Here is a 21,434-nt window from a genome sequence, read left to right as displayed (position 1 = left end):
ACCCGTGTTTAAAAAGCTAAATTTTACTTTCCGTGGATTTTTAAGTATCTCAAAAACAACAAAAAGATATCGATTACGACATTTTTATCTGGAGCAACCTGTAGGAATTGTTTTCTGGGCAATGCTCATACACTTCTCTCAGTCACTTACAGCAATGCAGGCAGCAGCACTAAGTTCTTAGTGGGACGACAAATAAATCGTTTGTGATCTCAAGAAATTGTTTCGACATTCGGCTGTCTATTAAAAACACAAAACCAGGATGATTAAACCTGTACTTAACAGTGTCATTTCTTGAATGCGAATCAAATCACACTGAGCCATCTTATTCTGGCACAAAATGTTAAGTTCAGTTTATCTTAGAAGGCCCACGCATTTTCCCGACAGCGCTCCTATAACAGCGGTAAGTCAGAGGTCAAGTTCAGGTACACACCGCGTTATTATCGGTGGACCTTATGGCGGTAGTTTAACATATCCCAGCCCTGGCGTACGAGCCACGTGTCCCGTAAGGCCAGCAGTACCTGTAGTTCGGATCGTTGCCGTTTATTTCACTTCACGAACAGGTTCTTCGACAGACAGTGAGATAATCGGTGCATTTCGACCGCATCACTAATGATGATAGACAGGGTTGTAGTCTCTCCCCGATGTTATTCAATCTGTATATTGAACAAGCAGTGAAGGAAACAAAAGAAAAATTCGGAGTAGGTATTAAAATCCATGGAGAAGAAATCAAAATGTTGAGGTTCGCCGATGACATCGTAATTCTGTCAGAGACAGCAAAGGACTTGGAAGAGCAGTTGAACGGAATGGATAGTGTCTTGAAAGGATATAAGATGAACATCAACAAAAGCAAAACGAGGATAATGGAATGTAGTCGAATTAAGTCGGGTGATGCTAAGGGAATTAGTTTAGGAAATGAGACACTTAAAGTAGTAAAGGAGTTTTGCTATTTGGGGAGCAAAATAACTGATGATGGTCGAAGTAGAGAGGATATAAAATGTAGACTGGCGATGGAAAGGAAAGTGTGTCTGAAGAAGAAAAATTTATTAACATCGAGTATAGATTTAAATGTCAGGAAGACGTTTCTCAAAGTATTTGTATGGAGTGTAGCCATGTATGGAAGTGAAACATGGACGATGAATAGTTTAGACAAGAAGAGAATAGAAGCTTTTCAAATGTATGCTACAGAAGAATGCTGAAGATTAGATGGGTAGCTCACATAACTAATGAGGAGGTGTTGGGGAGAAGAGAAGTTTGTGGCACAACTTGACCAGAAGAAGGGATCGGTTGGTAGGACATGTTCTGAGGCATCTAGGGATCACCAATTTAGTATTGGAGGGCAACGTGGAGGGTAAAAATCGTAGAGGGAGACCAAGAGATGACTACACTAAGCAGATTCAGAAGGATGTAGGTTGCAGTAGGTACTGGGAGATGAAGAAGCTTGCACAGGATAGAGTGGCATGGAGAGCTGCATCACTGCATCAAACCAGTCTTAGGACTGAAGACCACAACAAAAACAACAACAAAATTACGTTTTTACGTCTGCCTGGGTCTTAATTTTATGAGATTTTATACGAAACTACTACTAGTACTACTAATACTCGTAGTAACTACTACTACTACTACTACTACTACTGCTAATAATAATAATAATAATAATAACAAATCTTGCGTTTTTTCCAAGCTAATGATTTTTTTTTCAAATCAACAGCTTTTATCTTGCACAATTTCCTTCCATGGATTTCATATTCATTGGCTGTTCCTTGTAATGCATCATGTATTTGACCTTCTGTTCTCACTGAAGTGTTGTTATTGTTTGCGCAGAGCATTTGCCAAGCCTCATTCACCTTCTTTTATATTACCTCTTTTTTATATCCAACTCTCACATTAAATCTCTTTTTCCAACTCGCACTTTAGAGTTCCTTCTATACTTGCATACCAAAAGCTTCTAAACGCTGCTGAAGTCTTTATGGTATTCACTCTTCAGCATCCCGTCCAAGCGACTCTCTTCACCAACTTTCTCATCATGACGTATTTCAAAGTCGACAGAAAATTTTCTGATTGTTATACATGCCCTGCTGTTCTTCTATAAAGCTTCATATACTATGCTCAGTAATGTAAACGGCCTGCCTGTTTTACCATTTCTATTCCTATTACGGTTTTATTTTGAGGCTGCAAGTAACCCTGTTTTTTTTTTAACGTTATTTATCTTCACAGGACATTGTTTACAGCTATTCCTTCACACCTACGGAATATTTATAGCTGTTTTAGTTTTTTAATATTGTATCATTAATGTGAACCATGGGACCTTGCCGCTGGTGGGGGAGGCTTGCGTACCTCAGCGATACAAACAGCCGTGCCGCAGGTTCGTAGGTACAACCACAACGGAGGGGTATCTGTTGAGAGGAGAGAGAAACATGTGGTTCCTGAAGAGAGAAAGCAGCCTTTCAGTAGTCGCAGGGGCAACAATCTGGATGACTGACTGAACTAGCCTTGTCACATCAACCAAAACGGCCTCGCTGTGCTGGTACTGCGAACGGCTAAGAGCAAGGGGAAACTACAGCCGTAATTTTTCCCGAATGTATGCAGCTCTGTTGTATGGTTAAATGATGATGGCAGCCTCTGGGGTTAAATCTTCCGGAGGTAAAGTAGTCTCCCCATTCAGATCTACTCAGAAGGACGTCGATATCAGGAGAAACAAAACGCGTTCTATCGGATCCGAACGCGAAATGTCAGATCCCTTAATCCGGCAGGTAGGTTAGAAAATTTAAGAAGAGAAATGGATAGATTATTGTTGGATATAGTGGGAATTAGTGAAGTTCGGTGGCAGGAGAAACAAGACTTCTGGTCAGGTGAATACAGGGTTATAAATACAAAATCAAATAGGGGTAATGCAGGAGTAGGTTTAGTAATGAATGAAAAAATAGGAAAGCGGGTAAGCAACTACAAACAGCATAGTGAACGCATTACTGAAGCCAAGATAGACAATAAATGAAATTATTCAGATAGTTACGAGAGACGAAAATTTAACAGTCATGGGAAACTGGAATTCGACAGTAGGGAAAGGAAGAGATGTAAAAGCAGTAGGTCAATATGGACTGGGAGTGAGGAATGAAAGAGGAAGCCGCCTGGTAGAATTTTGCACAGGTCATAACTTAATCATAGCTAACCCTTGGTTTAAGAATCATGAAAGAAGGTTGTGTACGTGGAAGAGACATGGAGACATCGCAAGATTTCAGATTGATTATATGAAAGTGACAAAGATAAACCACATTTTAAATTGTAAGACATTTCCAAGGGCAGATGTGGACTCTGACCACAATTTACTGACTATGAACTGTACATTAAAACTGAAGAAGCTGAAAAAAGGTAAGATCTTAAAGTGATGTGATCTGGATAAACAGAATAAACCAGAAGTTGTAGACAGTTTCAGAGGGATTATTGGGGATCTATAGACAAAAGCAAGTGAAATGAATACCGTAGAACAAGAATGGATAGCTTCGAGAGATGAAATAGTGAAGGCAGCTTGGGACCAAGTAGGTAAAAAGACGAAGGCTAGTTGAAATCCTTGGGTAACATAAGAAATATTTAACTGATGAAAGGAGAAAATATAAAAATGCAGTAAATGAAGCAGGTGAAAGGGAATACAAACAACTCACAAATGAGACCGACAGGAAATTGAAAATGGGTAAGCAGGAATAGCCAGGGGTCAAATGTAAAGATGTGGAAGCATATATCACTCGGGGGTAAGATAGATACTGACTACAGGAAAGTAAGAGAGACTTTCGAAGGAAAGAAAACCATCTGTACGAATATCCAGAGCTCAAATGGAAAACTAGCTCTAAACAAATAAGGGAAAGCAGACAGGCGTAAGGAGTATAAATAGAGTCTATACAAGGGAGATGCACTTCAGGGCAACATCGTGGAAATGGAACAGGTCGTAGAGAAAGATGAGATCTGGAAATATGTGGTAAGTTCCTATGGGACCAAGAAACTGATGTCATCGGTCCCTAGGCTTACACATTACTTAACTTAAACTAACTTACGCTAAGGACAACACATACACCCATGCCCAAGGGAGGACTCGAACCTCCGACGGGGGAGCCGCGTGATCCGTGGCAAGGCGCCACTGGCCTCGTGGCTATCAAGTGTGGCGAAGATGAGATGGAAGATATGTTACTGCGTGAAGAATTTGATAATGCACTGAAAGATGTAAGTCGAAACAACGCCCCGGGAGTAGACTACATTCCATTATAGCTATTGACTATTTTGGGAGAGTCAGCCATGACAAAACTCCTGCATCTGGTGAGTAAGATGTCTGAGATAGGCGAAGTACCCCCAGACTTAAAGAAGAATATAATAATTCCAATTCGAAAAAAATCAGGTGCTGACAGGTGTGAAAATTACCGAACTATCAATCTAACAAGTTACAGCTGAAAAACACTAACACGAATTCTTTACAGACGAATGGAAAAAAAGCAAAAGTCGACATCGGGGAAGATCAGTCTCAATTCCACAGAAATGTAGGAACACGGGAGGCAATAATGACCCTCCTTCTCTAGGAAGACAGGTTAAGATAAATAGACTTAGAGAAAGCTTTTGACAACGTTAATTGGAATACTCTCTTTCAAATTCTAAAGGTAGCAGGTAAAATACAGGGAGCGAAAGGCTATTTACAATTTGTACAGAAGCCAAATTGCAGTTATAAGAGTTGAGGGGCACAAAAGGAAAGCAGGGGTTAAGCAGGGAGTGAGACAGGGTTGTAGCTTGTCCCCGATGTTATTCAGTCTGTATATTGAGCATGCAGTAAAGGAAATAAAAGAAAAATGTGGAGTAGGAATTAAAATCCACGGAGAAGAAATAAAAACTTTGAGGTTTGCCGACAACATTTAATTCTGTCAGAGACAGCTAAGGAATTGGAAGAGCAGTTGAGCGGAATTGACAGTGTCTTGAAAGGAAAATATGAGATGAACTTCAACAAAAGCAAAACGAGGATAATGGAATGTAGTCGAATTAAATCAGGTGATGCTTAGGGAATTAGATCAGGAAACGAGACGCTTAAAGCAGCTAATGGAATTTGCTATTTGGGAAGCAAAATAACTGATGAAGGTCGAAGTAGAGAGGATATAAAATGTAGACTGACAATGGCAAGAAAAGCATTTCTGAAGAAGAGATATTTGTTAAGACTGTGTGTAGGTTTAAGAGTCAGGAAGTCCTTTCTGAAAGTATTTGTATCGAGTGTAACCACGAATGGAAGTGAAACATGGACAATAAACAGTTTAAACAAGAAGAAAATAGAAGCTTTTGAAATGTGGCGCTACAGAAGAATACTGAAGATTAGATGAGTAGACCGCGTAACTAATTGGGACACACTGAACAGAATTGAGAACAAGAAGAATTTGTGGCACAACTTCACTAGAAGAAAGGATCGGTTCGTAGGACACACTCTGATACATCAAGGTATCACCAACTTAGTACTGGAGGGAAGCGTGGAATGTAAAAATCGTAGAGGGAGACCAAGAGATGAGTACAGTAAGCAGATTCAGAAGGATGTAGGTTGCAGTAGTTAGTCGAAAATGAAGAAGCCTGCACAGGATAGAGCAGCATGGAGAGCTGCATCAAACCAGTCTTTGTACTGAAGACCACGACAACAACATCATTATCAAATAGTTTACACTTGATTTTTCAACTGGCTGCTCTTTTTACCTGAAGGCATTTCTTTAGCTGTACGTTGAACTAGCTCCTCTTCAATGCGTGCGCTTATTTGATTCCTAGCTTTTACTTTTGTTTTTTTGTGTCATACACAGAAAGGCTAATGCTCTTCTTTCTTTTTCAAGGCATGTCTATTTTGTGCAGAGTCATCATTGGATTCCTGAACTACATTCCATGAAATACTGGACTCGCATTCGGGAAGATGGTGGTTCGAAAGCCCGTCCGATCATACATATTTAGTTTTCCGAGGTTCACCCCAAATTCAGTTAAGGCAAATAGTGGGATGGTTTCCTTGAATATGACACAGTTATTTCCCTATCCTCAATCCTAGTTTGTTTCCGTCTCTAATTAGGTCATGGTCAACGGGACATAATACGTCGTCAAAATATGATTATTCTGAGTTGACGTTAGCCGTACACTGTTAAGAGTTCAACTTAAGTGACATAGTATTACTTGTCTCAAACGGAAATATTTGTGGAAACGTGATGACTGGGTGTTGTGTGATGTCCTTAGGTTAGTTAGGTTTAAGTAGTTCTAAGTTCTAGGGGACTGATGACCATGGATGTTAAGTCCCATAGTGCTCAGAGTCATTTTTGTTTGTGGAAACGATAGCTCATGTTCGACAAAGCAGATGACAGATCACTCTACTACGCCCCGGAAACACGGTTCCTCCACTAGCATAATCGTTCCATCTGTAGCTTGGATGAAAAATTATTGTGATTACTATACGCTGAGAATGGATACTTCTGCATTACGCAACTTCCATCCGCCCGTGGCAATGGTGTATTACCACGTTGTCTTCGGAAACTTACCGTTCAATTATAGCGAGTGTTATCTCGTACCAAGTGACAGATAAATACTTTTTTCAAATAATTTAATCCGCTGCGTTAAAGCTAAATGTTCAGTAAACAACATTGGGTCGTTCCACGAACAGCGCTGTTGGAATTAAGCAAACGATCGATAAGACGGGGAAAACGGCACAACGACGTTGTGACATCTGCCTGTAGTGACCAGGAGGTACTTGTATCAAGTTACCTTTTTAAAGAGAAACGCAGGATGCTAATTATACGTACTTCTTTATTTCGATGCACAACTTTAAGTTCTACAATCGGAACACAGTCACTCAGTTATACACGCTGGCAGGACGATCAAAAACGACCGAAGAACAGATCCTTTACAGAAGTGGGTGACGGAAAAATAGTGCAATATTTTCAAAACAACGAAAATTGTGCGTAGCCAGTCTTTTCGGAGACTTAGTTCCATACTTAGGTGACTAGGTCGAAGATTATCACCTGAAGACGTAACGGATGGAAGGATCCGAAACGAGTTGCAACCAATAAACATAGATTTTGATAGTAGTTCACGGAGTGTTTTGTTGTTTCAACAGTTTACCATACAGTCATCGACTCACACTTCGCAATTTATTAATCAGTTATACTTTCAGTCACAATAACAAATACTAGTGTGATATAGTCCCACGTAGAGAAAGATCATCAGTATATCACACTAAACTATTGAAGGAACAACGATCTAACAGACAATCACAGCAAAAATGAGAGCATATCATCAATGAAGGACTGCGAGTCACTTTATATTTATCTGCTGTCGCTTTTGATCCGTCTGGGCACGTCGTCTTCTATTCTATTTGGGTTTGAGATCGCAACATTTGTTCATCAGGCAAAGTTTTAGTTAACAACTGCTTCCAACTGACAGTAGCAGGTATGATCGATATACAGCCATAATTTGACGGTGAATCTGTGTGTAACTTACACATTTTGCCGACATGAGTTGCGCTGTCTCGTGTACTTTAACTTTAGAGTGCGTCTCTTCTGAAAACGTGGTCGTAATGCGCAATGGTTTCAACGTGGGACAACACGTTTAACCAACGTTCTGAAGTCCCTACGAAGAAACGATAATCTTCTCTCTGTAGGACTGGCTATCTGAAGATTCCTTAAACGCTGAAAGTGATAATAGCTGTGCAAGTTGTTTGTGGCCGTTACTGAAAATACAACTGTTTTACATTAACTAACAATCGCAGACAATCTATCACTCGGCTAATTTTCAGAAATGTGGTTGCGTGCAAAGAAAATTATTGTTTCTTAGAAATGAATCTCACACAAACTGATTTGTTTAGGTACGTAATGAAAAATCACTTGCTAAGAGTCCTTCGTATTACCTGGCCATAATCGACAAAAAGTAGTTATCACCGTTAAAGATGATCTGTGGTAAAAAGAACGTGAAGGAATGGAGATTACGTTAACGCTTAAACCGTCCTCACACATCAAGTGGCAGCTAATGCTGACGTGGACGCGGGCGGGGCATTCGATCTGATGTGAGAGAGCGCAGTCGGCGCAAGGAACGAGCTGTTTGGCGTGCTTTTCCACTCTCAGCTCTCTCCAGCGGCAGTTGCCTGCTTTATCTCGCTCGCAAACCACGCAGTTTGTTTCCGAAGATGGACGCTCATAAAATATCTGTGTTAACTATTGTCAGCGATTGTCGAAGAAGGGCGGAGAAAATTGCGAAGAAGATTTTGGGCTCGTCGATGGCTTGAATAGCAAATTGCTTGTAGAGGAAAACTACGTAACACTGTAACATGATCTGAGATATAATACTAGCAGAAGTTATTCGTTAACTGAATTGAATTTTCATCTCACTTCCGGTTTTAAATCGAATATCGTTAAGGTCAGTTTGGGCAATATTCTTGATGTAGCATTGACTACCACCACTCTGGAATAATGTACTTCATCGTATAACACTAAAAACATCAACTACAGACTGGCATCCACCTACCGATACGTAGTTTCCTTTTTTCTTTTCTTTTCGTAGCGTTTTCGAGAGATCTGCAAATTTCTGACGCTCTGAAATACTTTACATTTATGCCACGTACTCTACGAGAAAGAAAATCCGCCAAATACGATGTTTAACGCCATAAAATATGGCCGGCTCCTATGTTCCGATTGTGACGAAGACGATGTCGAACTTCATTGGTCACGTTCCTCTTCACGAGGCAAAACTCTGACGTGCCAGATCCTTTATTTCACGCTCCGCGGTGTAGTGTAACGTGAAATTCAGCGCTGTGACGTCACCAATTCCTCGTAAACGCGCGTTTTCACGTCCAGTAAGAGGACGGCTCTAGTGAAGGATGTTACACCGCCAGGCCTGGCCAGGCAACGGCGTGGGACGTGGGGTAGTGCTACGGCCGCCGTCGACTTCGTGGCAGCTAGCTTGTCAAAAGGCCACAGAGCTGCTGACACTGCGAGCGAGTGGAAATGTCACACAGGGCTGGAGCAGCGATATCACTGAGTTACTGAGAAACGACGATTTCGAGCTATTGCCGGTCTCAGCATTACAAAATAAAAGTATTCACGAGAGCGGCAGAGCTTTCTTGAGATAACATTTTTACCACAGAGCGGGGAAAACACGTTCGCTTATCCATTCGCCTGGTTTCTACTTGCTACGAAATAGCTTTCGAACTCAACTCTGGACCTGACTCTTCTTGCTAGTACCACGCTTTTAGAGCGTGAGCCAAAGAGAGAATTCTTGGTAAGAGAAAAGCTTCAATCAGATGGATCCTGTCTTTTTTTCAGTGCCGATTACTAGTGTGGGCAACTCCTTGCCTCACATTTACTTGACATGGTTGAACAATGAATTGATTAAAGGATATACACAATCCAAGGCCCGTTGAATAGTACAAACGAGACTATATTGGGAGGTATCCCGAGACTTTTGTTACCTCAGTGAATCTACCATGTGAAAAACGTAGAGTCGTGCTTGAACAGTAAGCAGACCCACTCGGTTAGCCGCGCGGTGTAACGCACGGCTTTCCAGATTGGGAAGCAGCGCCTGGCCCCGGAACGAATCCGCCCGGCGGACATGTGTCGAGGTCCGGTGAGCCGGTCAGGTGTGGATGGTTTATACGCGGTTTTCCATCTGCCTCGACGGGTTGGTTCCCCTTATTCCGCCTCAGCTACAATATGTCGGCGATCGCTGCGCAAACAAGTTCTCCACGTAGGCGTACACCACCGTTACTCCACCACGCAAACATAGGGGTTACACTCGTCTGGTGTCAGACGTTCCCTGGGGGAGGGGGTTCCACCGGGGGCCGAACCGCACGATAACCCTGAAAGAGTGGTTCGGTGTGTGGCGGCGGAGGGGTGAAGTGGACTGCGGTAGTCGTCGTGTGGTTGTGGACAACTGCGGCTGCGGCGGGGACGGAGCCTCTCCGTCGTTTCTATGCCCCCGGTTAAAATGCAATGCAATACGATACAATATAGTAAGCAAGTACCACGAAAACTGCAGCAACGAACGTACGAACGTTTGGTAAGCTTTAAGAAAGTGGCATAAGCAGACAATCGGCACATTTTCAGTTGCGCTATCTGAGGCACATAAATTTCGCGCATGACTCAGCATCCCATAATCATAGTGTATTGTGAAGCCGAAGAAATAACTTGACCTTAATAAAATTCTCGCCTTTTTCGCTTGCCATACCAGGTCAGGACAAAGGTACGGCGCCAACACCATCAGTGTCTTCACGGCAATGATAGTGTCATAAACACAAGCTAATCACTTACACAGAAGCTAGTCTCATCGAACAACAAACAATTCTTATGCATATGGAGATTTTGAAGGAGCACTTGAGTAATTATTGGAGATTTTGAAGGAGCACTTGAGTAATTATTTTTCGAATACAGTTTTTTTCACATATTATTTTAATGGACTACATGAAAGCCATATTTTTAATTTTTATTCAGATATATGTACGTAATCGTCTAGTATCGAGATGTCTAACCTGAAAGTAATAGCGTGAATAAATTACCATCATAAAGTGACTGGTGCAGACGATCAAATTCTGTAGTACAATCACAGATTAGTGCAGCTTCTCGCGTCATCAATGTAGTAAACTAATTATCAATTCTAAGAAAGTCATCATTTAAAACAAATCGCTAAACTGATTTCTCTAGTCTTTCTTTTGAATTAACAAGCTACACTACGGTACATAACGATATGCTTCTTAGAGTCCAAGACCCAGATTTGAGGAAATGAACACGGGGCCCCAACGCTACGGTCGCAGGTTCGAATCCTGCCTCGGGCGTGGATGTGTGTGATGTCCTTAGGTTAGTTAGGTTTAGGTAGGTCTAAGTTCTAGGGGACTGACGACCTCAGATGTTAAGTCCCATAGGGCTCAGAGCCATTTGAACACGGGACCCAGTTCGAAAACGTGACAGAAGGAAATAAACCGAAGATTAGAGTTTAAAAGATCTGTCAACGTTAAGGTCATCAGAGACGGTGGGCAGCCCAATCATGCTCCTATTTTCGGACAATGATGTGGAATTGTTTCCTTTGTCGAGAACTGCCATTCAATATTCTTACGCAGCCAGTCTCCCGCGCAATTTTGTCCCAGTAGCAGAAATACCGTCCAAATTAATTATTGGATAATATTGACTACCGATTGCGTAACAAATGTTTTTATGCAAACAAACACTAAAATTCGTTAGTGAAAAAAAAGCAATACTCAGCATCTATTTATCATTTTCTATACTATAGCTGACAGAAAACCGCAATCACATATAACATACTTCAGCTTGTTTTTATTAAATAGAAGGTAGCAATAAAGAGTTATCTGTCAATTTAAGAAGTACCTAGAAGCGTAGCAACATGCGACCCATAGAGAAGGTAGCAATAAAGAGATATCTGTCAATTTAAAAAGTACCTAGAAGAGTAGCAACAGTCAACCCTCAGTAAGGAACAGCTCTATGAAAATAAATATTGGGTGGTGAATATTCGTGACTTGTTCGTAACAAGAGCGGCGTAAATTATATCTCTAGTAAGTCAAAGTTATTAGAACAAAAGCAGCATATCATCAAACACAAATTTTTACTTGAGTTTCACATGCTATGACCTTCGCTTATACACACACCAAGAAAAGTTTTGCATCAACTCGGTTCCGAGAGTTCTGGAACCAGTACTGAAAATTGGAATAGAGATCAACATAACCATCATTTCCGCCCCTTTTATTACTAATGAAAACCATAAGTTGCATGTAGTACCACCGTACAGCGAGACCTTTAGAAATGGTGGCCCAGATTGCTGTACACACCGGTATCTCTAATACCCAGTAGCACGTCCTCTTGCGTAGATGCATGGCTGTATTAGTCGACACCTACTATCCACAAGTTCATCAAGGCATTGTTGGTCCAGATTGTTCCCACTCCTTAACGGCGATTCGGCGTAGGTCCCTCACAGTGGTGAGTCACATCGTCCATAAACAGCCCTTTTCAATCTATCCCAGGCATGTTCGATAGGGTTATGTCTGAAGAACATGCTGGCCACTCCAGTCGAGCGATGTCGTTATCCTGAAGGTATTTATTCACAAGATGTGCACAATGGGGGCGCAGATTATCGTCCATGAAGAAGAATGCCTCGCCAATATGCAGCCGATATGGTACCACTATCGGTCGGAGGATGGCATTCAAGTATCGTACATCCGTTACGGCTCCTTCCATGACCACCAGCGGCGTACGTCGATCCCACATAATGCCACCCCAAAACAGCAGGGAGCCTCCAACTTGCTGCACTCGCTGGACAGTGTGTCAAAGGCGTTCAACCTGACAGCGTTGCCCCCAAACACGTCTCCGACGATTATCTGGTTGAAGGCATATGCAACATTCATCGGTGAAGAGAACGTGATGCCAACCTTAAGCGGTACATTTGGCTTGTTTTTGCGCCCCTTCTGTACCGCGCTGCATGGTGTCGTGGTTGCAAAAATGGACCTCGCCATGGATGTCGGGAGTGAAGTTGCGCATCATGCAGACCACAGTTTGATTCGTAACACGACGACCTGTGGCTGCACGAAAAGGGTTATTCAACATGGTGGCGTTGCTGTCAAGGTTCCTCGGAGCCATAATTCGTAAGTAGCGGTTATCCAATGCAGTAGTAGCCCTATTTCGGCCTGAGCGAGCCATGTCATCGACAGCTCCTGTCTCTCTGTATCTCCTTCATGTCCGAACAGCATCTCTTTGGTTCGCTCCGAGATGCCTGGACAGTTCCCTCGTTGAGAGCCCTTCCTGGCACAAAGTAACCATGCGGACGCGATCAAACCGCGGTATTGACCGGCTAGGCATGGTTGAGCTACAGACTACACGAGCCGTGTATCTCCTTCCTGGTGGAAAGATTGGAACTGGTCAGCTGTCGGACCCCCTCCGTCTAATACGCGCTGCTCACGCATGGTTGCTTACGGTTTTGGGCGGGTTTAGTGACATCTCTGAACAGTCAAAGGGACTGTGTTTCTGATACAATATCCAGAGTCAACGTCTATCTTCAGGAGTTCTTGGAACCGGAGTGATGAAAAACGTTTTTTGATGAGTGTAAAAGATAAACACAGCTCCCGTTAATATAAAAAAAAACTGTTAAGGTTCGTCATGGCGGAGCAAACTATGGTTCCCTAATCGTGTGAGACGGTACTCAGGCATTTATTATTTCTAAACCTGATATTAAGTAAACAGGAATAAATAAAATATCGATTAAATCAAAATTCGGTACACATAAACAGTATATACCTTTGTAAAGAGAGTTTTTCAGCGGCTGCACAGAAGCACTTCACCAACACTGGTGAAATCACAACACATTTGAATGATGAAGTCACAATAAGAATGCGAGATCGGGTAATGTTACCTCAATACTGGGTCTTGTCTTTCACGTGACTTCACCCGAAAAATTTCTGCATACTTAAAATGCTATGTAACTACAAAAATATGGCTCAGAGAAATACAAATGTTAAAGTCTCCATAAGAAGAGGATAAGAATACACATGCACTACAATACACACAAAAGAATGAAGCCGTATTATATTTAAAGTGAGGAAAAAGGAGTGCAAGTTAAACCGGAATTTATATGAACTGAGATTGCATCAAAGATTGGTAGAAATGTAAAAAAAGGAAATTTAAGTATTAATAAAGCAATATAATTATACATTAGCTGCAAAAACAAAAATTGCTATTTTATTTCGAGATTCAATCCAAGGCTTCTCTGCCATAATGTGAATTACACCTATGACATAATCTTGCGCATATGAAAAATGCCTAGTCATCCACTGTTCCGAATTTAATGCAACTTCCGCATCTTCAGCTAATTAACGTAATGTTATTTGCGTAAGGTCTCATTAGCAAAAAATGTATTTAACCCTGCAAGTCTTCTGATCTTAGTTTTACTAACAGATATATTTTGCATACAGCTGTTTCCTTGCAGACAGAATTTGTAAGTATCACGTAAATGTGGGGAAAATGAGTCACACATATACAGTCATTACGAGAAATCAAATTAAATTACATCTGTCATAATGGAAACATGTAAAACAAGCGCTACTAAGAATGAGTACTAACTTTGACGTTCCTTTGGCAATACTACCTACGACTTCATAAACGTCAGCTTTATGTTTCTTTGCTTATTTTCCAGTGGTAGCATAATATCATCAATACAAGTTTGTCAATCGTCTGGGAATAGTCTGTCTTCTTACAGCAACTAATACGTACCATTCTATACATTGTCTGTCTTTGGCCGTCTGTAGGTGGCAGCTAGATCACTGCGCAAAACATAACAACGTCTCTAAAGTACGATTACGTTTACAACTGCCGGTTTATATGTCTTAAACCTTGATTTCTCTCTCTTAAATGTGATATTTATTAAGAACATTTCTGCCAAATGTTATGAGCACGTTTAGAAGACAAGACACAACTATTTGTAATTACACTGTCGACGTGATTATTACAGAGCGAAGTACAGTTTTCAAACATAATTTGGGGGGCGGGGGGTACCACGATCGCTTATACAGTAACGGGCAGCGCCACGTTTTGTAACAGGAAACTTCGTCTTAACCTGCGCCTGTGTGACATGGATGCCTAACTGAAACGCCTAACGTTCAAAGCAGCTGCCTCAATGCTGCAGAAAAAAAAACCTATAATATGCAGATTTTCAATTCAGTGTCCAGCCCCCTCAGAGCACAGTCTCCACGTGTCCACCACTGTAGGTTTTTTTACTTCACTTATTGGGTCTAATGTCTATGACGAAATACGCAAGTTAATGGCAGCGCTATCAACGAAGATAGCGGAAACAGTTGACGTTCGTCACTGCAATGATCCTGGTGTCAAGAAATGGTCGTGAACAAATAAGTGAACACAAAATCAGCAACAACAACAACGTATGAAGAACGCAGTGCTCGATATCAAACCTGTGATCGTATGTGGTACTTCTCACAAAACGCAATACACATCACTAGATACATTTGTTCCTTGTCTTGCGAGTCCAGATATCAGTGACGACAAGCAAACGGCACGCGCATCTATAATTTATTTTTCCACAAAAAAAACTCAAGGTTGTGTCACTACAAATCTAATCTTTCTGAGGGTCAGAAACTGTAGAGCAAATAGACTAAAAGTTCGAGCTGCGTAATAAAATTACTACTATAATTCGAAAATTATTGCTACAGATGTTGGTGGCACGGGGGATTTATACGAAATAACTGCGACAAAATTAATCGACTTTAGTTCGACGCACCATACTGCCACACTCACCTAATCCTGTCTTCTTCCCGCAGTCGCACTCGACACATGTTTATTCCAACTGTCCGGAGCAAGCACGATTCACTTTAATACGCTCAACTGCCCGATTTAATTACAGAAACGAGCTCGTACGCTGCTATCTTTTCCCTGATACTGAAGCACTTTCCGGTCGGATTCTCTCTGCAGGCGCTATCTGCTCATGACGTAGGCAGTACTTATCTCTCAGTGGCTAGAAATGATTATGCCAGTAAGTGCACAGGAAATGTATCTCTGCGCTTTCTTACACTTTGTAGGATATATATATATATATATAGGTAGATCATGTCTTTCTGTTTGTTATTCCGTATCCTCACTGGGCTTTGGCAGTCAATGAATCCCGCATTTTTTGGAAGTAGCTGCTCTAAACAAATAGTTTCTTAAACTGATGATTCCCGGACATCCAGGACACCTTCATCGTCTCTCCTTCAACGAAGGGGCCGTGGATGCAATATTTTTAATTGCACATTTGTCCACGAAAATCGGATCACCGAGACAGGGCCACAGCTTTGGTTGATGTTCTGTACCTTCTAATCGTATATTTCGTTCTCCAATGGCAGGTGGAATTGTGCTTCCAGCCAGTTCTTCAAGTAACTTTTTTTACGTTTAAAGCCTTAATCAAAGAAATAAAGAAGGTAAGAAATAAAGTATTAACGTTATTCAAATTGAAAATAACACCAAATAACTTCCTGTAATGCAGGCCCACAGTCTCTAAAATTTCTTTAAGTGAGGTCATTTTACACTTTCAACTGCAACAATTTCTATTGTGCTGTTGCAATTTCGGCTTATGTACAGAGTCAAGCAGACGGATTCAATGTCATATTACGGCATAGAAACAGGTTAAAAATAACAACGTCCTTATCGGATTGATAAAAAAAATGGTTCAAATGGCTCTGAGCACTATGGGACTCAACATCCGTGGTCATCAGTCCCCTAGAACTTAGAACTACTTAAACCTAACTAACCTAAGGACATCACACACATCCATGCCCGAGGCAGGATTCGAACCTGCGACCGTAGCATGCGCACGGTTCCGGACTGAGCGCCTAGAACCGCGAGACCAATAAAAACAATAATAGCCATAAGCAGAAAATTACGTCAAATTACATCAACTTTGGCGTAAAGTATAAATTATGTTTGTAATGAACTAGAGCTTCTTTAACATCTAGGGATGACGAGCCACTCATGGCAGAGCGCTAGGCAGATGATCAGTTTTGTCGCAAAGGAGGCGGGTTATGATTGCACCAGTCTATCACAATCTTGTGTTGACCTTGTAGGATTTTAGGTGGTGGATAAGGGAGTCTTATCTAATGAGTGTATAAGAGCGGAGGGAACTATAGCTGGTTAGAAGGCTTATATTTCTGCACCAATTTCTGAATCCGGAAGTAGTGTGTCCGTTACATCGGTGCAGGGTGCGCTTGTACACGAAATTCCCTACATGTGACGATGGTACTGTGTCTCCGCATAGTTTGCTAGTGAATGTCAAATGTCTCGGCAAGTAACATAAAACTGTGAACATAATAAACTTACTACTTGAGGACTTGTATTCGTAAGTGTAGGGACCTCGTGGTCACCCATACTGGGACTCACTCCCACATTTCCCATAAGGGCAGAGGGAGGAGGGGAGGGGCGGGAGGAATTGGGGGGTGGGCAATTTGTGTCAGCAATGGTCGGAGTGCAGTGTTCACTTTGAGATAAGAGTAGAGGCATCACCAACAATTCACTCGGCAGAGGTTTGGTGCTCGAGTTGTACACCTAAGGTGCTGTCTCAACCGTTGCAGTCCGGTTGTTTCTGAGAAGCACATGGCATGACTGCCGACCGAGATAAGAGTAGGCACGGCATCCGCGTGGCTTGCAAACCGTTGCGACTCAGCTGCTCAGAGTCCACCTCTACTACCTGAGACAAAAACATCTGCTCCTCTCAAAAGGCAACTGCAGTGGGGCTGAAAGCCGCTCACAATACGCCCGTCTTCAACGTAATCACGCATGGTGATCGAATGCAAGGTTAATAGAGAGCAAAATGGAACGTTCAGATTACTCCCGAGCACATTCTTCCCTGTCTAAAAGAAAAATAACCACATTGGATACATTACAGAATGCTATTCCGTCAGTATTTGCTATCTAATTAAGAACGAAGCTGATCGTCAGCAAGCTACCATAACCAGGTTCCTTATTGTTGCCTTTCTTCTTCTTCTCCTACTCCTTCTTCCGTTACAGTCTCGATAGGACCATGCGTAGCCCCCTCATGAAGTGCATTTTCTTCTCGTCCAAGAACCTCTTCATCCCTTCTCTTCTGTTCTGTTCTGTTCTCCAGCTCTTTTTCAGAGATTTTCAGTATCCACTTCTCGCGTCAGCTACACTTGCGACTCTCTTCCCTTTCCTGTACCCTTCGATGTCGTTGATCTGTGGTGTATTGGTCGGTGTGCACTTGCTTCTCCAACTTTCTTTCCCTTCTAGTATGACCGCTGTGCAGACCAGTCCTGGGCTAACAAACCACCACTTGTCCCCGTCTTTCCTCTAATCATCTTTGTTGTTTCCCATACTCTTTTCGCAACTCGGTCTATATTAATCCTGATCCCACGCCCCGCAAATCTTACGTTTTAAGCTTGATTTCTTCTTATACTGTCCTCACGCTCCTGTACAGTTCTTCCCTAGGTCTTTGCTTTCGCTTTTCACCACCTCTTCTAGGACCCAGTAGTTTCATCAATATTTTTCACCTTTCTGTAATTGTTCTGGATCGTATTTTCCTAGTGATTTCGTCTCAGTCGCTTAAGTATCACATAGCTCGACGCTGAGTTGTAACGTCTCATCTCCGTGCCGTTAGATATATTCTATTTACTGCGTATGTCTCTGGTCATGCAGAAGGCTGCACTCATCTTCATCCGCTCTACTATTCCCTCATTGCTCCTGTTTCTTCTTATACATATTGTTATTGTTGCCTAACCGTAGTACTCCACATTTGCTTAAAAAGTAACTACACACTCTAACTGCGTTAAGGCTAAGGAGCAATTCAAAAATGGCTCTGAGCACTATGGGAATTAACATCCGAGGTCATCAGTCTCCTAGAACTTAGAACTACTTAAACCTAACTAACCTAAGGACATCACACACACCCATGCCCGAGGCAGGATTCGAACCTGCGACCGTAGCGGTCGCGCGGTTCCAGACTGAAGCGCCTAGAACCGCTCGGCCACCCTGGCCGGCTAAGGAGTAATTACTAGGAAGCGAATGTGGTGTATTAACATGTGATAAGAATAAATCAGATGATTGCTGCATGCTGGCACTACGTTTCATGTTACTTTAATGAAATACACAATGACTGAAGGAGCAAACATCGACAACAGAATCATTCAAGGGCCTCTCCTGACAAGGAAATTTTAAAAACTTGTTTCTAAATTCCTTCAGAAAATTGGGAAAGGTACTCACACGGTTAATCACATAAGATGCTATGTTGAGCTGTATGAAAAAAAATATATTTCTCACGAAAACATTTTTTCACCATTGCTGTGCCTTCATATGTGTTTTAAAAATATTAAGGTGTTCAAAATCGTGGAATTATTTGTCTTGAATTTGTTTTCTCGCAATGATTTGCGTCATCTCGTATTACCGTTTCTGGTGTGCTCAGCCTTTCCCACAGTATATTTCGTAAAGGTTCAGCTACAGTAATACCGTCCGCAAATAAGTACTATTTAGAAGGAGTGATAGAAGTCTTTGACACACAGTTTAGCTTTCCGAATCGATGTGTCACCATTATTACTACAGGATTATTAAAAATTATTGTCGACTGCGTTGGAAAGGAAACTGAAAATGCTCGTTACTGCAAAAAGCAACCGAAAAAAGGAAAAAAAATGTTATTGGGAATATGAATACAGAGAACCGCCCTGAAGAGGGATCATTGTTTGCTGCCCTGTACGGGCTGTAAATGGCGTATGAAATAATAGTACACGGTCAGCTTCCACTCTAACTTTAAAATCTAATCGTCACTCTCGACAGTAAAAATTGGTCAACTTCAAGAAAGCGATTCATGTACACCGTATAAAAGATTGCGTGATGCAATAGCGTTCATTTGACAAGCCTCAGGACAATAACTGAAAATACAGCAGTATTGGTACAACACATTACCCTTCGCCCCCACTCCGCGAGAGAGAGCGCGGGAGGGGGGAGGGGGACAGAGGGAGGGGGAAGGGGAGGAGGGGAGGAGGGAGGGGGAAGGGGAGGAGGGAGGGAGGGAGGGGAGGAGGGAGGGAGGGAGGGGAGGAGGGAGGGAGGGAGGGAGGGGAGGAGGGAGGGAGGGGGAGGAGGAGGGGGAGGGGAGGAGGGAGGGAGGGGGGAGGGAGGGAGGAAGGAGGGAGGGAGGGAGGGAGTGAGGGGGGATGGAGGCAGGTCATTTGCTCACTAGCTTAGGTCTCAAACTTCGTAGCGTCTCATGTACAGAAGCAGTCTCTATTAGCAGAAATATTTCCATGGTGTGTGCACGCAGCTCTGCGCTCCATATGTAGGACTGTAACGAAGTCTACTCTCATGTCCTCTACACAGAGCGTCTGGCGATAGACTACGATTTCCTAGTATCTACTTTCACTCCTACCTCGCAAATAAAGCAGTGAGATTTCACAGTTTCTACAGCAATTCCCTGCAGTGTGCGACACATTGCTTTAATACTCGTTAATGGAGATACGTTACATTAATTTGCATGATTGACTTGACAGGAGAGAAAACAGGTCCATGATCAACATCGGGAAGGTCGAATTCATTCCCAATATTAAAGATGTCCTACAATGATGAGAATCTATGCTACAAAGCATATCATGAGAGCCAAAATCGTAAAATAGCTTGGAGGACGGTTCTCAGGTGATCTCAGTGAAACGATAGCTCTCAAACGAAGTAAGATCAAATTAGGAAGGGCATACAAAACGCATATCACTGACTAAGAAGATCCCATAAGAATCCTCGAATTACAAGAAAGGAAATTCCTGCGAAAGACAGTGGGACAAAGGATTCTGCCAGATGGCAGGCAATGGTACAGACCTAACGTCGAACTCTACCACCGCCATGAATATCTGATCCTTGGCGTCAGAACAAGAAGACATGCTTTCTATGGCCACCTGTAGGGAATGGACCGCCACACACTGTCTTACAATATTTTCAAAGCAGCCAACTAGGGTATAACCACTGGGTCCCTGAGGTTCAAGCGAATTGAGAAAAACCTTCCTGAACATCAACTACTGACAGCGGTGACTGTCACAATTTAGCTATTGAAACCATACCCTTCCTAATATCCCTCGAGAAGGTCCGAGGAAAGTAAGATAGAGTTCAGCAAGAAAATGAAGGACTACTGGACTAACAGAAAAGCTCACGGTACTAACAAGAGAACAGCCAATACACTTCAACAAGAATACCAAAAGTGGCAGACGACTACAGCAAAAAAGCGCGCACCAAGGCCCACAGGTGGCCCAAACGAGCTCAAAAAATAATGGACTATTTTTAGATTGGAAACGATGCAATCCTCTGAATGAAGAACGTAGTACATCGCCTGTATGTATCTCTACCATGCAGTGCTACATCATTATTTCCCATCACAGAAAAGATAAAATGCGGCAGCAGTAATAAGTAGATCACTATCTAAGCCTACAGCTTTTCTACACTTTTAGTTATCGCCCAAAGAGTATGCAAAGCTGCAATTCCTGGTAATTCCTTCGATCACCATACAAACCTCCTTCTACTTAGTTTGGCTGCCACTTTCTTATAGTGCGGTATAATAACAAGCCCATTAAAAAGTCACACCATTGCGACCCCAGAACTAAAAACGTTTATGATTTATACCCAAGAAGGAAGTGCGGAACACCAGACAGACAGCACGAAAATTAGATAGACAGGGTAGTCGCTCAGCTGGAAAAGGATAAAGGGTGGAAGCTGGCGTGGCCTGGATTACGAAGCCTCACGGAATTCGCTTGAAAATCTTAGACAAGCCACGGAAAACATGAATCGGAGCGGCAAAACGAAGATTTGAGCCACGCTGCTTCGCAATGCGAGGCTAGAGTGTTAACCAATGCGCCATCTCGATCGTTCTAGCACTGCAACCGGATGTAAAAGTTTCTTTTCCGTTTCATTTGAGTTCCCCATCATGTGAGCACGCAA

General features: G+C 42.3%; 1 protein-coding gene across 3 annotated transcripts in view; it reads right to left on the bottom strand.

Annotated features, from left to right (window-relative positions):
• LOC126348760 (protein similar-like) overlaps positions 1 to 21,434 on the bottom strand; it is a 663,779-nt gene that overhangs the window by 304,950 nt on the left and 337,395 nt on the right. Inside the window, exon 1 of one of the 3 annotated variants that reach the window (XM_050002383.1) lies at positions 15,276 to 15,413. The exons of the other annotated variants lie outside the window; for them this stretch is intronic. Within the exon in view, the coding sequence (XP_049858340.1) occupies positions 15,276 to 15,313 (38 nt within the window). The 5' untranslated portion in view covers positions 15,314 to 15,413. Of the gene's footprint in view, positions 1 to 15,275; positions 15,414 to 21,434 lie in introns of those variants that run through there. 3 annotated transcript variants of the gene reach the window in all.

The sequence above is a fragment of the Schistocerca gregaria genome, chromosome 1 (assembly GCF_023897955.1).
Source record: "Schistocerca gregaria isolate iqSchGreg1 chromosome 1, iqSchGreg1.2, whole genome shotgun sequence".
Taxonomy (NCBI): Eukaryota; Metazoa; Arthropoda; class Insecta; order Orthoptera; family Acrididae; genus Schistocerca; species Schistocerca gregaria.
Note: the sequence above shows the minus strand (reverse complement) of the source record. Positions and strands in the feature narration are given on the sequence as shown.